General features: G+C 41.2%; 1 protein-coding gene across 1 annotated transcript in view; it reads right to left on the bottom strand.

Annotated features, from left to right (window-relative positions):
* Positions 1–20,336, bottom strand: part of GPR158 (G protein-coupled receptor 158) — a 275,596-nt gene extending 255,260 nt beyond the window's left edge. The window contains exon 1 of the mRNA XM_081556821.1: positions 19,435–20,336. Coding sequence (XP_081412947.1) covers positions 19,435–20,336 — 902 coding nt within the window. The remainder of the gene's footprint in view (positions 1–19,434) is intronic.
* Between the last annotated feature and the right edge of the window lie 222 nt (positions 20,337–20,558).

The raw sequence follows: 20,558 nt of genomic DNA, 5'->3' as shown, positions 1-20,558 counted from the left end.
AATTTTCTTTAACAAACAATGATTGATTAAGAGGTTGGATGATCTTAGAAGTAAGAAAGCATAGGACTTATTTTTGTTTGTTTACCATGAAAAGGAGAGCATTGGCAACTGCATGGAAAGAAAATAGGTGAAAAGTTTGCATACATATGTGTGCAAACTAAAGATAACATGATTTTGCACAGTTCAGTTCAGTTCAGTCACTCAGTCGTGTCCGACTCTTCGCAACCCCAGGAATCGCAGCATGCCAGGCCTCCCTGTCCATCACCAACTCCCGGAGTCCACCCAAACCCATGTCCATCAAGTCGGTGATGCCATCCAGCCATCTCATCCTCTGTTGTCCCCTTCTCCTCCTGCCCCCAGTCCTTCCCAGCATCAGGGTCATTTCCAATGAGTCAACTCTTCGCATCAGGTGGCCAAAGTACTGGAGTTTCAGCTTCAACATCAGCCCTTCCAATGAACACCCATCACTGATCTCCTTTAGGATGGACTGGTTGGATCTCCTTGCAGTCCAAGGGACTCTCAAGAGTCTTATCCAACACCACAGTTCAAAAGCATCAATTCTTTGGCACTCAGCTTTCTTCACCGTCCAACTCTCACATCCATACATGACCACTGGAAAAACCATAGCCTTGACTAGATGGACCTTTGTAGGCAAAGTAATGTCTCTGCTTTTAAATATGCTATCTAGGTTGGTCATAACTTTCCTTCCAAGGAGTAAGGGTCTTTTAATTTCATGGCTTCAGTCACCATCTGCAGTGATTTTGGAGCCCAAAAAAATAAAGTCTGACACTGTTTCCACTGTTTCCCCATCTATTTCCCATGAAGTGATGGGACCAGATGCCATGATCTTAGTTTTCTGAATGTTGAGTTTTAAGCAAACTTTTTCACTCTCGACTCTCTCACTTTCATCAAGAGGCTTTTTAGTACCTCTTCGCTTTCTGCCATAAGGGTGGTGTCATCTGCATATCTGAGGTTATTGATATTTTCCCGGCAATCTTGATTCCAGCTTGTGTTTCTTCCAGCCCAGCGTTTCTCATGATGTTCTCTGCATGTAGGTTAAACAAGCAGGGTGACAATATACAGCCTTGACGTACTCCTTTTCCTATTTGGAACCAGTCTGTTGTTCCATGTCCAGTTCGAACTGTTGCTTCCTGACCTGCATACAGCTTTCTCAAGAGACAGGTCAGATGGTCTGGTATTCCCATCTCTTTCAGAACTGTCCACAGTTTATTGTGATCCACACAGTCAAAGGCTTTGGCATAGTCAATAAAGCAGAAATAGATGTTTTTCTGGAACTCTCTTACTTTTTCGATGATCCAGCAGATGTTGGCAATTTGATCTGTGTTTCCTCTGCCTTTTCTAAAACCAGCTTGAACATCTGGAAGTTCATGGTTCACGTATTGCTGAAGCCTGGCTTGGAGAATTTTGAGCATTACTTTACTAGCATGTGTTCAGTTCAGTTTAGTTCAGTCGCTCAGTCGTGTCCGACTCTTTGCGACCCCAGGAATCGCAGCACACCAGGCCTCCCTGTCCATCACCAACTCCCGGAGTTTACCCAAACCCATGTCCATCGAGTCGGTGATGCCATCCAACCATCTCATCCTCTGTCGTCCCCTTCTCCTCCTGCCCTCAATCCTTCCCAGCATCAGGGTCTTTTCCAATGAGTCAACTCTTTGCATGAGGTGGCCAAAGTATTGGAGTTTCAGCTTCAACATCAGTCCTTCCAATGAACACCCAGGACTCATCTCCTTTAGGATGGACTGGTTGGATCTTCTTGCAGTCCAAGGGACTCTCAAGAGTCTTCTCCAACACCACAGTTCAAAAGCATCAATTCCTCGGCGCTCAGCTTTCTTCACCGTTCAAATCTCACATCCATACATGACCACTGGAAAAACCATAGCCTTGATTAGACGGACCTTTGTTGGCAGAGTAATGTCTCTGCTTTTAAATATGCTATCTAGGTTGGTCATAACCTTCCTTCCAACTAGCATGTGAGATGAGTGCAATTGTGCCGTAGTTTGAACATTCTTTGGCATTGCCTTTCTTTGGGATTGGGATGAAAACTGACCTTTTCCAGTCCTGTGGCCACTGCTGAGTTTTCCAAATTTGCTGGCCTATTGAGTGCAGCACTTTCACAGCATCATCTTTCAGGATTTGAAATAGCTCAACTGGAATTCCATCACCTCCACTAGCTTTGTTCGCAGTGATGCTTTCTAAGGCCCACTTGACTTAACATTCCAGGATGTCTGGCCAGTGGATTCTCTCTCCCTTTTTTAGATCAGCTGATCTTGAAATTGGAACATTCTAAGAATGGCATAGATTCGTATATTCACATTTCAACTCTTAGAAGCAGTTAATGGACAAAGCATGTTTTGTTTTTTTTGTTTGTTTGTTTTTTCTGCTGTGACAGACTGAAAATGTAATCATCTTGAATTATCTAAAAGTGTTGCAATAGGATCAAGAGGGTAAAAAAGAAAACAATAGAAAATACTATTTAAAATTTATAGATAGAGAAATCAAAATAACCAAGAGAAAAAATTTTAATATAATTAATAAAATAATAGAGTACAGTAAGAAGAAAATGCAATACAAATAAGCTGAATCCCACATTTGTCATATCAGAAAAGCTAATGATGATTTTGTTTCCCAAAATCATAATCCCAGTTTTCCATTGATAGTGCTCTGCATTAGAGATGCACTTCTACCTGTATGTCCTTTCCTATGTTGCAAAGTCTTCCTCCTTCAAATTTGTGTCCAAATGTTTATGGTGTCTCCTCTGGCTTTTCCAATCCTACTTCTGTATGTTGTGCCTCTCACTGGCAGTTTCTGAGGCAGCCCCTGACCTGACATCTTAACCCTCACCATAAAAGACAATACTGACATACAAGACAATATTGTCACCCTGCTTTTTAAACTTATATGAAGAGTACATCATGTGAAATTCCAGGCTTGATGTATCACAAGCTGGAATCAAGATTACCAGAAGTATCAACAACCTCAGATATACAGATGATACCACTCAAATGGCAGAAAGTGCAGAGGAACTAAAAAGCCTCTTGATGATGGTGAAAGAAGAGAGTGAAAAAAACTGGCTTAAAAACTCAACATTCAAAAAATGAAGGTCATGGCATCTGGTTCCATCACTTCATGGCAAATAGAAGGGGAAAGTGGAAGAAGTGACAAATTTTATTTTCATGGGCTCCAAAATCCCTGTGGATGGTTACTGCAGCCATGAAATTAAGAGTCACGTGCTCCTTGGAAGGAAAACTGTGACAAACCTAGACAGAGTATTAAAAAGCAGAGACATCACTTCACTGACAAAGGTCCATATAGTCAGAGCTACGATTTTTCCAGTAGTCATGTACGAATGTGAGAGGTGGACCATAAAGAAGGCTAAACACAGAAGAATTGATGCTTTCAAATTGTGGTTCTGGAGAAGACTCTTGAGAGCCCCTTGGACTGCAAAGAGATAAACCCAGTCAATCCTAAAGGAAATCAACCCTGAATATTCATTGGAAGGACTGATGAAGAAGCTCCATTACTTTGGCCACCTGATGCAAAGACCAGCTCATTGGAAAAGACCCTAATGCTGGAAAAGATTGAAGGCAAAAGGAGAAGGCGGCAGCAGCGGATGAAATGGTTAGACAGCAACACCGACTCAATGGACATGAATCCGAGCAAACTCCAGGAGATAATAAAGGACAGAAGAGCCTGACATGCTGCAGTCCATGGGGTCACAAGGAGTTGGACACAACTTAGGGACTAAACAACAACAACAAAAATAAAAGATAACAAAGTAAGTCAGGAAACACCAAATGACAAGACCTGCCAGCCACCAGCTTGAGAGAGGGGGAACCCACGTGATGTCTTCCCAGGCATGCTGGTGAAGGAAAAAAAAATGCTTTGCTCTGAGTTCTCCTGCTGTCTGTGTTTAGAGAGGGTCTTACTGTACAAGTTTAAGCCAGGGAGCAAGAAAAGCACCCAGCTGATTTTTACAAGAAGTTCTAGATTTTCATTCTTCAGCCTTCATTACTGGTCAGTTATTTCAGTTTATTCATTCCCAGTCAAGAATGAAACAACTATAAATAGCTTGTTCTTGGGTTGAAATCCTATCAGAGAAGTTGGAAAGCCCAAGCTCCCAGAGCTAAGGGAGGCACCGGACAGGAAGTCCAAGACTGAAAGAAGGAGGAAAGAAAAATGGAAAGTGAAGCAAATGAAAATACATTGACAATCTACATATTATTGCAGGGCTAGAAGTTTTTAAAGCCCTTAACATGTTTCTCTGTTTTAACCATTTATTGAGCACCTTCTACATCCCTTGCTCTCATTTTCTATGTCAGACTCCCTCTCACTGCATTTCAGCAGCACTGACTTACTTTCTGCTCTTAGAACATCTGAAACTCATTCCTGTCTCAAGGCCTTTGTTCTTGCTGTTCCCTGTCTCAAGCATGATTACCTAAGCTTGTTTCATGACTGTCTCCTACTCATCCATCATTTCTCTTTGCAGAGATCCTCCCTGACAGTCCTATTTACTGCAACCCACCTTATCTCTCAGCCATTCTTTACCACATTATGATTTATTTTCTTACAGCATTTGTTTCTATCAAGACTTACATTTATCTTGCTTGCCATCTATGTCCCCCCACTCCGAGCAAAAAAATTCCCAGGTACACAGATTTTTATCTGTCCTTTCCACTATTACATCCTCAATACCTATACTCTTAGCCAGGTGCATGTTATATACTTTATTTTTTTAATAACACATTCTACACATTATGCTAAGCTCTTTATATTCACTAGATTGTTTACTCTTGACAATGTACTCTGTACTCTTTGCAGATAAAGATACTGAGTCAGAGGAGTTAAATAACTTGGCTGAAAAGTAGGTGAAAGTAGAAGCTCATAGAGTCAAATCTAGGCTTATAATTCTAAAACTCTTTTTCTTAGACACTATTCCATACTTCCTGAAATATGCAAGGCACTTTCAAATGGTAGTGAATATGGGAAGTTATGAATTATGGTCCTTACATTTGAAAGACCAGTAGAACTGTTTGGGGAAATAGAAAGTTTACATAAAGAGACAAATTACAATAAGAGGCAGCTGCTCTCATGATAGTCCCTGTTTTAAGGGTGAGAAAACAAAGAATAACTCCAATAAAGTGATGGAGAACCAGGATACAGCCTAGTGCTCAGTACCTGTGATCTCCCTGCCTTCATGACCTGCTAGTCATCCTACCCCTACCAGCAGGGTCATTCACAATATTGGAAAACTTCAGGTGCCCAGCATAGCCAGCAGCCAGGTTTTGTGAACCGCTAAAACTAAAGTTGCTAAGCATTTACAGCTTTCAGTTCTTATTCTTAAAATCTTATAAAAGGAATTATATGCTTCAACCTTATCACATTCTGTTTACATTTTCCCAAGTTTGTGTTTAAGTACCATCTGATTCTGAATTATGAGGATTTTGTTTTTGATATAGATTTATCTCCTGCACAGGGTTTCGAGAGGGCCTGGAAAGGTATTATCAGGCTTTTCAAGTGATCATGATACCCAGCCAAGTTTGGAATCAGTGAATAATGGACGGAAGTTAGCATTTACTTGAGGACTCAGGGTCTTTTTGTCTGTGCCTGTTAACTAAACTACAAGTTCACTGCAGCCACAACTAACACAAGTGGCTGTCACCACTTTCTTGGGTTTCAATATCCTCATGTGTAAAAGTAAAAGTAAGTCGGATTACGTGATCTCTAAAATCCTTTTTGGGACTTTTCAGATGGCTCAGTGGTAAAGAATCCGCCTGCAATGCAGGAGACACAGGTTCGATCCCTGGGTCGGGAAGATCCCTTGGAGAAGGGAATGGCAACCCACTCCGGTATTCTTGCCTGGGAAATCCCATGGACAGAGGAGCCTGGTGGGCTGCAGTCCATAGGGTCACAAAAGAATTAGATACAACTTAGCAACTAAACAACAAAATCCTTTTTACTTCTACAAGTCTAATTATTCAAAAAGGAGCTTTCCCAGGATATTTGCTAAAACATTATTCCCTTAAAGAGTGCTCCAGTTGTTATTTGCCTCTTTCTCAAAAAAGTGGAAAGACAGATTTCTAAATAACTTTCAGAGGGCTGTATTATGAGAGCCTTCCCACAAAACTAATTATTAAGTCAGGACCTGAAACAGCTTTCTCAAAAGTTTGCCTTATCCAGAAAAATAATAATGTTCGTCTTTCTTTTCATGAGCCTTGGACTCATCTCTTAACATTCACATCATTCATTGTCATTTCTCTGTAATCAGCACAATATACAGCTGCCATCTGCTCATTCCTTGCCCCTGCAGCTCACATGTATTACATGTTTATTGATAGCACAGGGGGAATTAGTCATGCATCAGTTTGTGCTACAGTACTTTGCACAGTGAAGCCTAAACATTCTTTTCTAGCATGTGGTCATTGTTATTTTTTAAGGTCTCTTTTGATAAGATTCTAGGTGGTGGTGGTGTTCAGTCGCTAAGTTGTGTCAAATTCTTTGCGACCCCATGGACTGCAGCAGGTCAGACTTCCCTGTCCTTTGCTATCTCTCGGAGTTTGCTCAAACACATGTCCTTTGAATCATGGATGTGATGTCATCCACACTTCATCCTCTGTCACCCCCTTCTCCTGCCCTCAGTGTTTCCCAGCATCAGGTCTAGACATTAATAATGTTAAAAACTGCATCTTTAAACATGTTACCATCTTATATAATGTCTGTATGTCACTTATTATTCTAGGAAATTTAATTTATAATAATTTCAAATTCAACTCTAGTTGAATCAATAAAGTTAAAGCAGAAAAGAGCATTTTAGGGAATTCCTTGGTGGTCCAGTTTTAGGGCTCCAAGCTTCCACTGCAGAATGCCTGGGTTCACTCCCGGATTGGAGCACTAAGGTTCTGCAAACCATGCAATGCAGCCAAAAACCAAACAAAAAAATCATTAACAACAACAAAAAAAAAAACAGAGCATTTAAAATAAATATATTGTAAGCTATTAATATTTCTTTAATTGGATAAGCTCTGCATCAGCCCAATTACAGCTTTGACTTCTTGAGATAAAGCTCTGAAATGCAAGCACAATCAACCTTTCTTTATAATGATTAAATCTTATGGAATTTGATTTCTCACTACTTGCTAGAAAAGAATAATTCAGTTTTATCAGAACTATGAAAGTGCTCCGTCATAAACAGAGCTTCATGATAAAGTAAAACACCGTTCCACAGCATCATAGATTGTTAATTGTTTTTCATCATTTCTTTCATCTCCATTTGTTCCATGTCCCCACTCCTCTCCATCCCCTACTTTTTCTCTCTCTCTTCTCTTGGTCCCCCCAGATTCATACACATACACATATTTTCTTTTCAAAATGCATCCTTTAATGAGAAATCTCAACCATAAGACATTTAACTATATAAGTGGCAAAACCATGCTTAGCAACAAAAGCTGCAGATAATTTGGCCAGATGTTCTTTTTGAGCCTTAATGACATTTAAATATAAATTAATATTCCATTGATTCATCAAAATTTTCCATTTCTTAGTCATACCATTTTCTATATATGCAATAATCTTATGTTCCAAACAAAGAGAAATGTGATCTGACTAACTTATACATGCATAGACACACACAAATACATATAGAACTCCTGAAATAAGGATAGCCACAAAATAGCATTTTTATATGTGTTCTCTCTACACCAGCAACTTTCAACCAGAGGCATTTTTACCCCTTAATGTAATAATTGGCAATGTTTGTAGACATTTTTGATTGTCACACTGGGCAGGGAGGTTGCTACTGGCATCTTGTGGGTAGAGTCGGGATACTGCTGAACAAGACAGCCCCTACAACGAAGGATTATCTGGCCTCAGGTGTCAATAGTTCTGAGGCTGAGAAACCCTGCTCTACATAGTGGTCTAATGCTTCAAAGAAGGGGAAAGCCAAATTCTTCATTCCATTCTATGCAACTGATTAGAACAGGAAGAGAAAAAACACACACCTCCATAATTCCATTTAAATCTCTTTAACCAGACTAGTTATATGGCTACACCACAAAGTTTTTCTTTCCACCCTGAAACCTCTAAGCACTTTAGAATGGAAAGACAGATCTATTCTCAGTTTATAAGTGGCTTTTTATTCTCGCTGTCCTAGGCATTTCCCTACAGTATGAGTGAAATACTTTGCCAGATGGTGTAGGAAAGATTTTGATAATCCTTACCACACCTATTCTGAAAATAAAAGTTTCTGCAGCTTCTGGCCCCTTGTTTTGTATATTTCACATATATTACATGTTTTAGTATAGCTTGTCTTGTTTAACAAAATTATTATGAAGAAAAATAGCAATCTAATTGATATGCAGAAGTAAGGTCTAGGTTTTTTTGTTTCTTCATAGGCATGTTTTGCTGCATCTTGATAACTTCTAGATGATAATAGAACTTTGTAGTTGGAGAGACTATGGAGTTTAATTTCCCATTTTCTAATATCCCAGTTATCAAATATAAGATGCCATTAATCATAAGATGCATTATTACATTCTGTACCACTAAAAGAAAGTTTCTGTCAATGGAAAATGACATGCCTATACCCTCAATCATAAGACACATCTCAATTTGAGTGACATCAGAATGTGGAAAAGGTACATCTTTCACTTGACGAAAATACATTATGCTACAGTAGCTTTTCTTCTTTCTGAAAGAAAAGCCATGTGTTGTGTTAGCTTAAGAAATCTTTCTGCAATAATGCAATAAGGCATATAGACAATGGGTAAAACACGTAAATGGTGAGAATACTAGCATAACAAAGTAAACTAAAATCTTATATAATTCTAAGTTCCCTTTTAGGTTATAAGCAAACTGGGAACTTTGCTAATTGAACAAGATTTCTAGATATAAATGGGGTAAAGTTATACCAGATATTATAATAAAAATGAACTGGATGTCAATTAATTATAAGTATCAATTAACTGTAATGGAGACTGCCTTCTCTAAAAGGAAATAGGGATTTTTGGGAAAAATGATCTTGGGGTCAGATCACATTTAAGCTAAACTCTGTTTTCTCTAAATTCTACCTATAATGAAGGTAATAAAACTAAATGAACCCTGTGATTGCTTTGAGGCAATCTAACATCCTTTGGTCAGTCATGGTTCCTATATTAAGTTTAGTGTTGTAGAAAATGGGGTGGGCTGGGAAAGGGGGTACCTGAGAAAGACTTTTGGTCAAGAACATTAATTTTTCCTAAACTAAGGAAGTATTTTATAGAACAGCCTATCCACCTAAATCTTTTCACAGGTCAAGTGTTAGGAAGAAAGACTGACCAGATGAGTAACTGCCCAGTCAAAGTAGAAATTACACCTAGAAAAGGATTCTTACCAAAAGCTGAAAAATAAGATATAAGGCTAAAAGACCAGCAAAACAAGCCAATGTATATGCCACAGCTGTGCTGGGCAAGGGCCTAATGATGCTATTAGCTGCACAGTCTCCCAAGCATAGCCCCAAGACTAGTGACCTGCCTGTTTGCACGTAGTGGCCATCAAGCTGCCAAAGCTGTCAAAATTCCGATGTATTATTTTAGTAATTGCGATTACTTAAGATGGCAGAGGAATAGGACCACAGCCTTGTCTAGCTCAGTGAAACTATGAGCCATGCCGTGTAGGGCTGCCCAAGATGGATGGGTCATGGTGGAGAGTTCTGACAAAATGTGGCCTGCTGGAGAAGGCAATGGCAAACCACTTCAGTATTCTTGCCTTGAGAACCCCATGAACAGTATGAAAACGCAAAAAGGTATGACACTGAAAGATGAACTCCCCAGGTCAGTAGGTGCTCAATATGCTACTGGAGATCAGTGGAGAAATAACTCCGGAAAGAATGAAGAGATGGAGCCAAAGCAAAACCAACACCCAGTTGTGGATGTGACGGGTGATGGAAGTAAAGTCCGATGCTGTGAAGAGCAATATTGCATAGGAACCTGGAATGTTAGGTCCATGAATCAAGGCAAATTGGAAGTGGTCAAACGGGAGATAGCAAGAGTGAACATCGACATTTTAGGAATCAGTGAACTAAAATGGACTGGAATGGGTGAATTTAACTCAGATAACCATTATTTCTACTACTATGGGCAAGAATCCCTTAGAAGAAATGGAGTAGCCATCATAGTCAACAAAAGAGTCCAAAATGCAGTACTTGGATGCAAACTCAAAACTGACAGAATGATCTCTGTTTGTTTCAAAGGCAAACCATTCAATATCACAGTAATCCAAGTCTATGCCCTGCCCAGTATTGCTGAAGAAGCTGAAGTTGAATAGTTCTATGAAGACCTACAAGACCTTCTAGAACTAACACCCAAAAAAGATTCCCTCTTCATTATAGGGGACTGGAATCCAAAAGTAGGAAGGAAGACAAAACATACCTGGAGTAACGGGCAAATTTGGCTTTGGAGTACAAAACGAAGCAGGTCAAAGGCTAACAGAGTTTTGACAAGAGAATGCACTGGTCATAGCAAACACCCTCTCCCAAAAACACAAGAGAACACTCTATACATGGACATCACCAGATGATCAATACCGAAATCAGATTGATTATATTCTTTGCAGCCAAAGATGGAGAAGCTCTATACAGTCAGCAAAAACAAGATCGGGAGCTGACTGTGGCTCAGATCGTGAACTCCTTATTGCCAAATTCAGACTTAAAATTAAGAAAGTAGGGAAAACCACTAGACCATTCAGGTATGACCTAAATCAAATCCCTTACAGTTATACAGTGGAAGTGACAAATACATTCAAGGGATTAGATCTAATAGAGTGCCTGAACAACTATGGACGGAGGTTCATGACATTATACAGGTGGCAGGGATCAAGACCATCCCCAAGAAAAAGAAATGCAATAAGGCAAAATAGTTGTTTGACGAGGCTTTACAAATAGCTGAGAAAAGAAGAGAAGCGAAAGACAAAGGAGAAAAGGAAAGATATACCCCTTTGAATGCAGAGTTCCAAAGAACTCAAGGAGAGATATGAAAACCTTTGTCAGCAATCAGTGCAAAGAAATAGAGAAAAACAATAGAATGGGAAAGACTAGAGATGTCTTCAAGAAAATTAGAGATACCAAGGGAACACTTCATGCAGAGATGAGCACAATAAAGGACAGAAACGGTATGGACCTAACAGAAGCAGAAGATATTAAGAAGAGGTGGCAAGAATACACAGAAGAACTATACAAAAAAGATCTTCATGACCCAGATAACCACAATGGTGTGATCACTCACCTAGAGCCAGACATCCTGGAATGCAAAGTCAAGTGGGCCTTAGGAAGCATCACTACAAACAAAGCTAGTGGAGGTAATGGAATTCCAGTTGAGCTCTTTCAAATCCTAAAAGATGATGCTGTGAAAGTGCTGCACTCAATATGCCAGCAAATCTGGAAAACTCAGCAGTGGCCACAGCACTAGAAAAGGTCAGTTTTCATTCCAATCCCAAAGAAAGGCAATGCCAAAGAATGCTCAAACTACCGCACAATCGCACTCATCTCACACGCTAGCAAAGTAATGCTCAAAATTCTCCAAGCCAGGCTTCAACAGTACGTGAACCATGAATTTCCAGATGTTCAAGCTGGTGTTAGAAAAGGTAGAGGAACCAGAGATCAAATTGCCAACATCTGCTGGATCATCGAAAAAGCAAGAGAGTTCCAGAAAAATATCTACCTTTGCTTTATGGACTACACCAAAGCCTTTGACTGTGTGGATCACAACAAACTGTGGAAAATTCTTCAAGAGATGGGAGTACCAGATCACCTGACCTGCCTTCTGAGAAATCTGTATGCAGGTCAAGAAGCAACAGTTAGAACTGGACATGAAACAACAGACTAGTTCCAAATCAGGAAAGGAGTACATCAAAGCTATATATTGTCACCTTGCTTATTTAACTTATACGCAGAGTACATCATGTGAAATGCCGGGCTGGATGAAGCACAAGCTGGAATCAAGATTGCCAGGAGAAATATCAATAAGCTCAGATATACAGGTGACACCACCCTTATGGCAGAAAGCGAAGAACTAAAGAGCCTCTTGATGAAAGTGAAAGAGGAGAGTGAAAAAGTTGGCTTAAGCCTCAACATTCAGAAAACTAAGATCATAGCATCTGGCCCCATCACTTCATGGCAGATAAATGGAGAAACAATGGAAACAGTGAGAGACTTTATTTTTGGGGGCTCCAAAATCACTGCAGATGGTGACTGCAGCCATGAAATTAAAAGACGTTTGCTCCTTGGAAGAAAGGCCGTGACCAACCTAGACAACATATTAAGAAGCAGAGATATTACTTTGCCAACAAAGGTCCATTTAGTCAAAGCTATGGTTTTTCCAGTGGTCATGTATGGATGTGACAGTTGGACACTAAGGAAAGCTGAGCACCAAAGAATTGATGCTTTTGAACTGTGTTGTTGAAGAAGACTCTTGAGAGCCCCTTGGTCTGCAAGGAGATCCAACCAGTCCATCCTAAAGGAAATCAGTCCTGAATATTCATTAGAAGGACTGATGCTGAAGCAGAAACTCCAATACTTTGGAGTTGCTCCAATACTACCTGATGCGAAGAACTGACTCATTGGAAAAGACCCTGGTGCTGGGAAAGATTGAAGGCGGGAGGAGAAGGGGACGACAGAGGATGAGATGGTTGGATGGCATCACCGACATGATGGACATGAGTTTGAGCAAGCTCTGGGAGTTGGTGATGGACAGGGAAGCCTGGCGTGCTGCAGTCCATGGGGTCACAAAGAGTCAGACACGACTGAGCGACTGTACTGAACTGAACTGATTTTAGTAATTCTGTTTAAATAACTTGTGAACATCAATCCAGAACTGAAGAGAGAAAACAAACAAGGCCCTAATGCTTCTGTACCCATCAAGTATGAAATAACACCAACAATATACTTCTTGACATCCCAGTGCATTACAGTATAATCATAAAACAGTGCGTGTTATAAAAGGGTAGCGTTAAAACCCTGGATGGTGATCAACAAAGTGATGCTTTCATGAAGTTTAAAGTAAAATTTGACCTATCTAGCATTTGAGGCTGTAAAATCAGTCTTGTGAGGGCATTAGTTCTCTCCCCAGAGGATAGGCCTAAACTCTTGTCATTTATTTAAGTCTTGGAAATCCCATTTCTGCTTCCAAATGCGTGTGCTAAAAAGTGGCACGATAATGCTGTATGACACTAAATAGCCTTCTTTGAAGTTTTAACACCAACTACAAAGGGAAAATCAAAGACAGGTTGTTTTTAAAAGTAAGTAATAAGCTTCAGGATGCCTCAACATTGATTACTTGGAGAGAAATTACCCACGTATACTGAGGCCCTTGGTTTAGAAATCTGTGCAACAGCTTCGTGTTGACTTTAAGTAAATTTCAGGGGATCTTTCAACATCTAGAAACTCAGATCATATTTATTCTTATTTTGAATGGAATTCTCATTTCCCTTAACATATATATATTTAATTCAGTGTACAATGAGAGGGCTTTCTTTAAATATCCTATTAGCAAATCACCATGATAAAGTCAAACACTGAACATATGTGAATATGATCTGCATTTAAATGAGCATACAATAACTGGTTTCAAGTATTACAACCAAAACTTCAAGAGTTAAAGTGACATATTTAATTTATATACATAATCGTAGATCTCTAGATTATAAGGAACCCAACAAGTCACCTAGTACAGCCCCATTTAATTTACAGAAGAATCAATTAGAAAGGCAACTGCTGATAACTAATAAGGACCTACAGTATAGCACAGGGAGCTCGCTCAGTACTCAGTAATGGTATATATGGGAAAAAAATCGAAGAGAGACTGGGTGTATGTATATGTATAACTGGTTCACTTTGCTGTACATCTGAAACTAACACAACATTGTAAATCAAGTACAATAAAAATTAAGAAAAGACAACTGCTGCCCATGGTAATACAATAGTCAAGGATGTGGTCCTTTCCTGGGGCCAACATCTCCTGTCTCCAAGGTCAGTATTTCCACCATGATCCACTGTAATTACAAGCGTTCACAATAATTAGAAATGAAACTAAACCATTATATAATTATAAATTACTATAAATCATGTGAGTTTAATACACCTAAAATAAGAAAGTGTTCAGCTGAGGACAGTATTTAGGGAGACAGAAGCTATGATACAAAATGTTTACTGAACTTCCTATGGGATTACAGTTCTTCATTTAGTCTTTACAGAATCCCAAAGGAGATATACTTCACTATTCACAGTTTAAAGATTGAGACTCAAAAGCCTCAATAACAGAAGTCCATCTAAAAACTCTTTGATCTACTACTGAGGTAGACAGCTCTGTGCTGTTCCTGTAGGTAAATAACCCTCTTCACCACTACCAGGACCCACAAGAGAGACAGGATATGTGGGGCCTAGAGCAAGATGGTCATTTCTTTTGCCCTCTTTTGCTCCAAGCAGAGATCTGTACCAGAATCTCTGATGGAGCTGTATGGGTATATGTTTGTGAAGGAGAAAAAGTAACCCCTGAGGAGTCAGTGACTCAGTGACAACAATGTTCAAATAGCATTTCCACACTATTGTGGAAAAATTCAGATCTAACATTCACTTGGTGTCCTCTTCTTCTGCATGCTACTCCCCCATCAATCATCATTTCCACAGGGTACTGCATTTATGTGTATGAACCCTGTTTCCAAAGCCTCCTTATTGCCCATTGGACAGGTAGTTTCAAAATTCACAGGACAAGGAGTTACAAAGGTATACGGATGTCATCAAGTCTGTTTCCGCACTTAGTTGTGCAGAAACTGATTTCCAGACAGGTAATACAGCCAGTCTGAGAGACAGCTGGGACTTGAGGCAAAGTTCTCACTCAAGTCTAATACTCTTCTCCCTATGCAACATACTTGATTATACAATTGACCAAAAAGAACAAGTGTCTATCATGTCTTTGGCCAAATATAAATTATTTGAAGCCAATATCATGTTTTTAACAGCAAGTTGAAAGCAAAATTGGTGATCAAGAGCCTAGGGTAGTAGAAAAACAATACAAGCCTCATCACTAGATAGATCCAAGTTTGATTTAACCTCTTTAATTTACTAACTGGCTGCCTTGGGTAAGTTGCTCAGCTTTTCTGAAGTTGTAACTACAAGAGTATTGTTGTTTAGTCACTAAGTTATGTCTGACTCTTTGTAACTCCATGGACTGTAGCCCCACAGGGTGGTTGTCTCCGTGGGATTTCCCAAGCAAGGATACCATTTCCTTCTCCAGGGTATCTTCCCGAGCCAAAGATTGAACCTGCATCTCCTGCATTTGTAGGCAGACTCTTTACCTCTGAGCCATCAGGGAAGCCTACCTGAGAATATTGAGAATTAAATGCAGTAGGATATTTATAAAGCATCTGATCCATAGTAGATGCTAGATATATTGGTTCCCAGTCATTCTAACTCACCCTAAAAGAGCTATACCTTAACAAACTCCTTTAGCCCTTTGGGTCTCAGTTTCCTCCATTGTACAATGAAAGTGAAGTCACTCAATCGTGTCCGACTCTTTGGGATCCCATGGACTGTAGCCTACCAGGCTTCTCTGTCCATGGGATTTTCCAGGCAAGAATACTGGAGTGGGTTGCCATTTCCTTCGAAGAGGGGGAAAAAAACAAATGAATTCCAAAATCCCTTACAACTCATCAAGTAGGAATTAATTCCCAAAGCTTCCTTTACCTTAATTTAAATTCAGCAAACACTAGGTACCTTATATTCATCCTTGGCAATGTTTCTGTGATTTCAAAGATTTGGGATCCAACTCCATAGTACTTCAAGTTCCACATGGAAAAATTACTACACAAAACCAAAGGACTTAACTTTAAAGAAAACTACAAGGACATCACAAACCTATGTGATAAATAAATACAATTTAGGGTATATCTTAAGTTGTTACTATTTTTTTTTTCTTTGCTGAGATAGAAGATGAGAACTTAAGTGTTGATACTATAAGCCTATAACGATAGACTCAGGAGCAATTTAGGTAAAGCAACTAATGTCATTTTGGGGGGAAGAGAAAACGAAGAGCAATAAATTTCTCTTCCCATGTGAGTCTTATGCTAGACCTTAAAATTTAAGAAATTTGTGTCATTCTGAAGCAGAGGGGAATAAAATTTATTCTGAGAGGTGTTTTACAGTGATAGGCATTAATATAAGAAGGTAGTTGACCATGTTCTCCACAGTGCTTTTGAATTTCATGTTTCAGATTTACATTCTCTATAAATAATGTATAATTTAAATGCTTGAGTCTTGAAAGCAAGACCTGGGGAAATATTAACTGAAATTAAAACCTTAACTGCAAAGTTTCTCCTCCTCTTCTCTTCCATGAGGAAAGCGTTATCAGTAGATCTTTTTGTTGTTGTTATAGAGAAGGCATTTTGCACATATTGGGTTGGCCAAAAAGTTCATTAACATTGTATGGAAAACCCCGAATGAACAGTTTGGCCAATCCAATAACATTCTATAGGTTCAAAATATATTTAAAATAATGATTAGAGCTCCCAGTCATGGTTTCCCAACAATTCATTTGGTGTTTATCCTGTTACCATACCTGTATAATATTATTCACTTATAAAATTTTAGAATACACATCTTAGATGATAAAACATCAATAGCATCAAAAACTTTTGCCTTTTATTGGTATGAAGAGACAGAAAAGGCCCACTGAAATTTTCTCAAATGTGTGAAATACTGTAATTTTTTAAAATAAAGAGCTGTGTTATATGGGCTAAATTTTTGGTTCTAAAAGGTAACAGAGAGTAAACTATGTTCCTCAATATAAGTTGTGTGCAGAAGTCCAGAGAGGTCCATAGGCATACATATACATATATAGGAAGCATAGTGTGAACCAGAGGCAAGAAGGCCTAGATCCTGTTTCTGCTGTTGTTAAAAACTTGATGTGTGATTTTTGGACAAGTTACTTCACCTTTCTTATCTGTTTCTTTATGAAACAGAGGGACCATCTGATCTCTCCAATATTTCTTCCAGTTTCTATAAGCTGTGTGAATCCTTGATATGGTACCTGAGTGGCACAGGACATGCAGCAGAAGTACTCTCAGGAGAGCACTTACTCTGCTCTTCATGCATGCTGCTAGGAGGAGCCAGATTCTGTAGAGAGCCAGACACTAAATGGCCTGGCTTTGTGCCTTGGCTGAAGAACACCATCAGTGACTATGAAGGCACTTAAAGAGACTCAGCCAGAGGAAACAAACTATTTTCTGAACATAGTCCAAAAACTCGGTAGGGTCGTGTGAACCCTCACGACCTCAGACCCCTTGTGTCCTCAGCCTTTTTTCTTGACTGGCAGAAAGGCCTGACTTCATTTAGACAACGTATGCTTTCTGAGCCTTATGAGAAACAGTTCTGAGACTAAATGGACTCATCCCCAGTCCCACATATGATCCTTGAAAATACATATATTATTATGCATCAGCTACAATATATGTAGCACTCCTAGGACACCTCCATGAGACAGAGTTTAGCATAGTGATAAAAAGTATGAAATGAGCTCAAATCCTGCCTCTGCTACTATTTAACTGCTGCATGATCTTGGGAAAGAAGCTTCAGGTTCTGTTTTTGTAAAATCGGGAAACTAATAAAACCTAACTCATAGGTTTATGTGAGGATTAATCAAGATAATACATGCAAAGCAGAGCACAGAGCCTAGTATAAAGTATATATTAGTAAGATGGGTGGGTGGATGGATAATACAGATAAATACATGGATACATAGATGGATCTTTCAATCCTGGGAGCTGGGACTCCCTGAAAAGGCTTATGTGAAGCCTGAAAGCAATTTTTTGGCAGTGAATGGCATCTGCTGATCTTTCCTCTTCTGAGCAAGCAATATGGCAAATATTCAAACCTGGGATCAGCTCTGACTAATAGGATGCTGCAGAAATTAGAAGGAAACAAGATTATCCTTGAAGTGGGAAAGAGTTATGCTGGTTTAAGACAAGATCCTTGAAAGAGAGACACACAAAAAACATTTAATATGGTCATACAATGTCAGAGGAAAGGGGTTATTTTTCATTCATGTCATCTCGAGTGTTGCCAGCATTAACAGCTACAGATTGTTACAACTGGTGTCTCCCTAGAGACTATCTATCGCTTGTTTACCTCCCTTACTTGATAAGTAAGTAGCTGAGGGCCAGAGAGATTAAGCAGATTTCTTGAGGTCATTCAGCAGTAAATGACAGTGCCAAGACAAATACGTATTCTGACTCCTCCCACTCACCCACCCAGTACTTGCCCTGGTATCTTTCACCAGGTTATCATTCTTTTATGTGCCAGCAGGGCATTAAAACACATACAAGTGCCTCACTTTTGCCCAGTTTCCCAAAAAGTACAGAAGCAACCTTTACCCCCAAAACCTTCTTCCCATTGGGAATGGGGAAGGGTCCCAGTTAATACATGGCCCTCTCCCAGTCCCTCTTTGGAGTTTCTATTCTTTCCTTTCTGTTCCTCAGGTTCACTCTTAAGGGCTACTTCTAAAAGTTCTTCACCCCCAAAATCAGGCACATCCCAGGGCACAAATTACCCCCTGCTAATTTTCACATCCTCATTTTCCCACAAATGCAGGAACTACAGAACTATTAAGTTTCCTCTCAGCTCCCTGATTGAATTCAATGAGAACTGATCCCTCCCTAGGCTAATTCAGTCAGGTTCATTTATAAAGGGTGTGCATGTGAAGAGCCAGAGAACCCTTAGGTGTGCCTAAACACAGGAAACAAGAGGAAGAGCGGACCAGGGAATGGGAGATGGATTGGGGGAAGGAGGGAGATGAGTAGAAGAAGCATATAGACCAAATTGCAAAATCTGGATCCGGGAGACAGCTATGCTGCTGAAACTGACTCACTGCTGAGGGTACAGAACTGCCGGCGGGATTGACTGTTTTCATCATGTGCTCTGGTAACTGACTAACAACAGACTGACTCCCCAAACTGCACACGTAGGAGGAAGCAGGCGGAGGCTATCCCGAAGTTGCAGATAAAAACGAACTCTCTTCCTGCTCCCTTCTTTACTCTCATTAGATGTTCACCAGTCTGCGCCTGGCTGGCTGCCCTGAGCTCGCCAGGTTTCTGTGCATCACCCCTGACGGGGAACTCCCCTCCCTGCTTTCCCGAGGGTTAGAGAGAAACAGAGCATCTCTCCTTGCAGGGAAACTGATTTGAGAGAAAAGCTTTCGCTGAGCGGCTGAAGCTGACAAACGCGGGGCGCTTCTTGTCCCTAAGCATTTGCGGCTGCGTGGGGTGTCCCTCAGCTCGGGTCTGGGCTTTGAGGGTGGGAGGCGTAAGGGTCATAGCCAAGTGTTCCTTCTCCACACTCACAGCCACCCGCGAAACCGGAAGGAAGGTTTTGCCTTTTACCTTTTTTCCCCTCCCTACCTGAATTCCGGGACCAGGTTAGGCTGCAACCCGTAGAAAGCAGCGGAGAGAGTGACCAACCACCCAGGCTTGTAACTGCCATTCTCGCACTCCAGATAAGGCGGAGACCACTTGACATGGCTCTTGTCCCCGCTCAGCCCGTCCCTGCGCCGCCAGCTATGGCCCAGGCCCCGGGGCCCCTGATTGGAGCCGCGACGGTGTAAGTGAGTCCTCCACTTGCGCCGGAGGCCGTGGAACCACTCGGTCTCCAGCGTGGCGTTGGCCAGGTGGTGTGCTGAGGAGGACAGGTCCTGGAGCAGGATGCGACTCTCCTCGCGCGTGGCCTGGAGGAAGACCTGCGGGGCCGGGGCGGACAGCGACTCGGTGCTGAAGGTGATGGCCGCCCGGGAGATGCTGGGTTCAGCCTCTAGGAGGCTCCGCACCAGCGCTTGGTACCACTCCAAGTCGTCCTGCAAGTTCTGCTCCCGCGACTTATTGCTCTGCAGCATCATGTTGAGGAAGTTGGTGGCGTGTGTCAGCGTGTCCAGCGCCCCGTGCAATGAGGGATGGGAACTGGCTAGGGCAGGCGACTTCCCCGGCAGGCCCGCCAACTCGTAGCGGCTGGAGCAGTTGGCTCGCTTCAGCTTGTGGGAGTCCCCGGTGTAGAGGTAAGAGGCCACGTCCATGGGCACCTCCTCGGCGAGTTTCTGCGCCAAGATGGTGCCGTCGGTGGAGCGGCTCCAGGGAGCAGAGGAGTCTGAGGCAGAGGCTCGAGCCGGCTGCTGGGCGTGCTGCTTCGCCCTCAGGGTCCTCTCTCGAGGGGAATCTGGCCGACTTGGAGGTTCGCGGCTGGCGCCAATAGCTCCCAATCCCAAATGAACGAGCAGAAGGCAGAAGAGGAAGGGGTAAGCCATGGCTCCCATCTGCCTCGCAGAGCGGAGAGGAGGTAACGGGAGGAGTCACTTTTTAAATTGTAGTGGTCAGTCTGTCAGCAGTAAGACTTTTACTAGGGGTCTTCCCCTTCTCCAGCTGGCATCCAGTCCAAAAGGACTTTAAAATAGGGATGTTCCGAAATATGCCCGGCTGACTAAGCTACCGTCACAGGAAATCAAATCACCTGTGGCAACGCCGGCTGCTCCCGCTCC

The sequence above is a fragment of the Giraffa tippelskirchi genome, chromosome 13 (genome assembly GCF_054371585.1).
Source record: "Giraffa tippelskirchi isolate mGirTip1 chromosome 13, T2T-mGirTip1v1.2.pri, whole genome shotgun sequence".
NCBI lineage: Eukaryota > Metazoa > Chordata > Mammalia > Artiodactyla > Giraffidae > Giraffa > Giraffa tippelskirchi.
The sequence above is the reverse complement of the archived record's forward strand: the minus strand, read 5'-3'. Positions and strand labels throughout refer to the sequence as shown.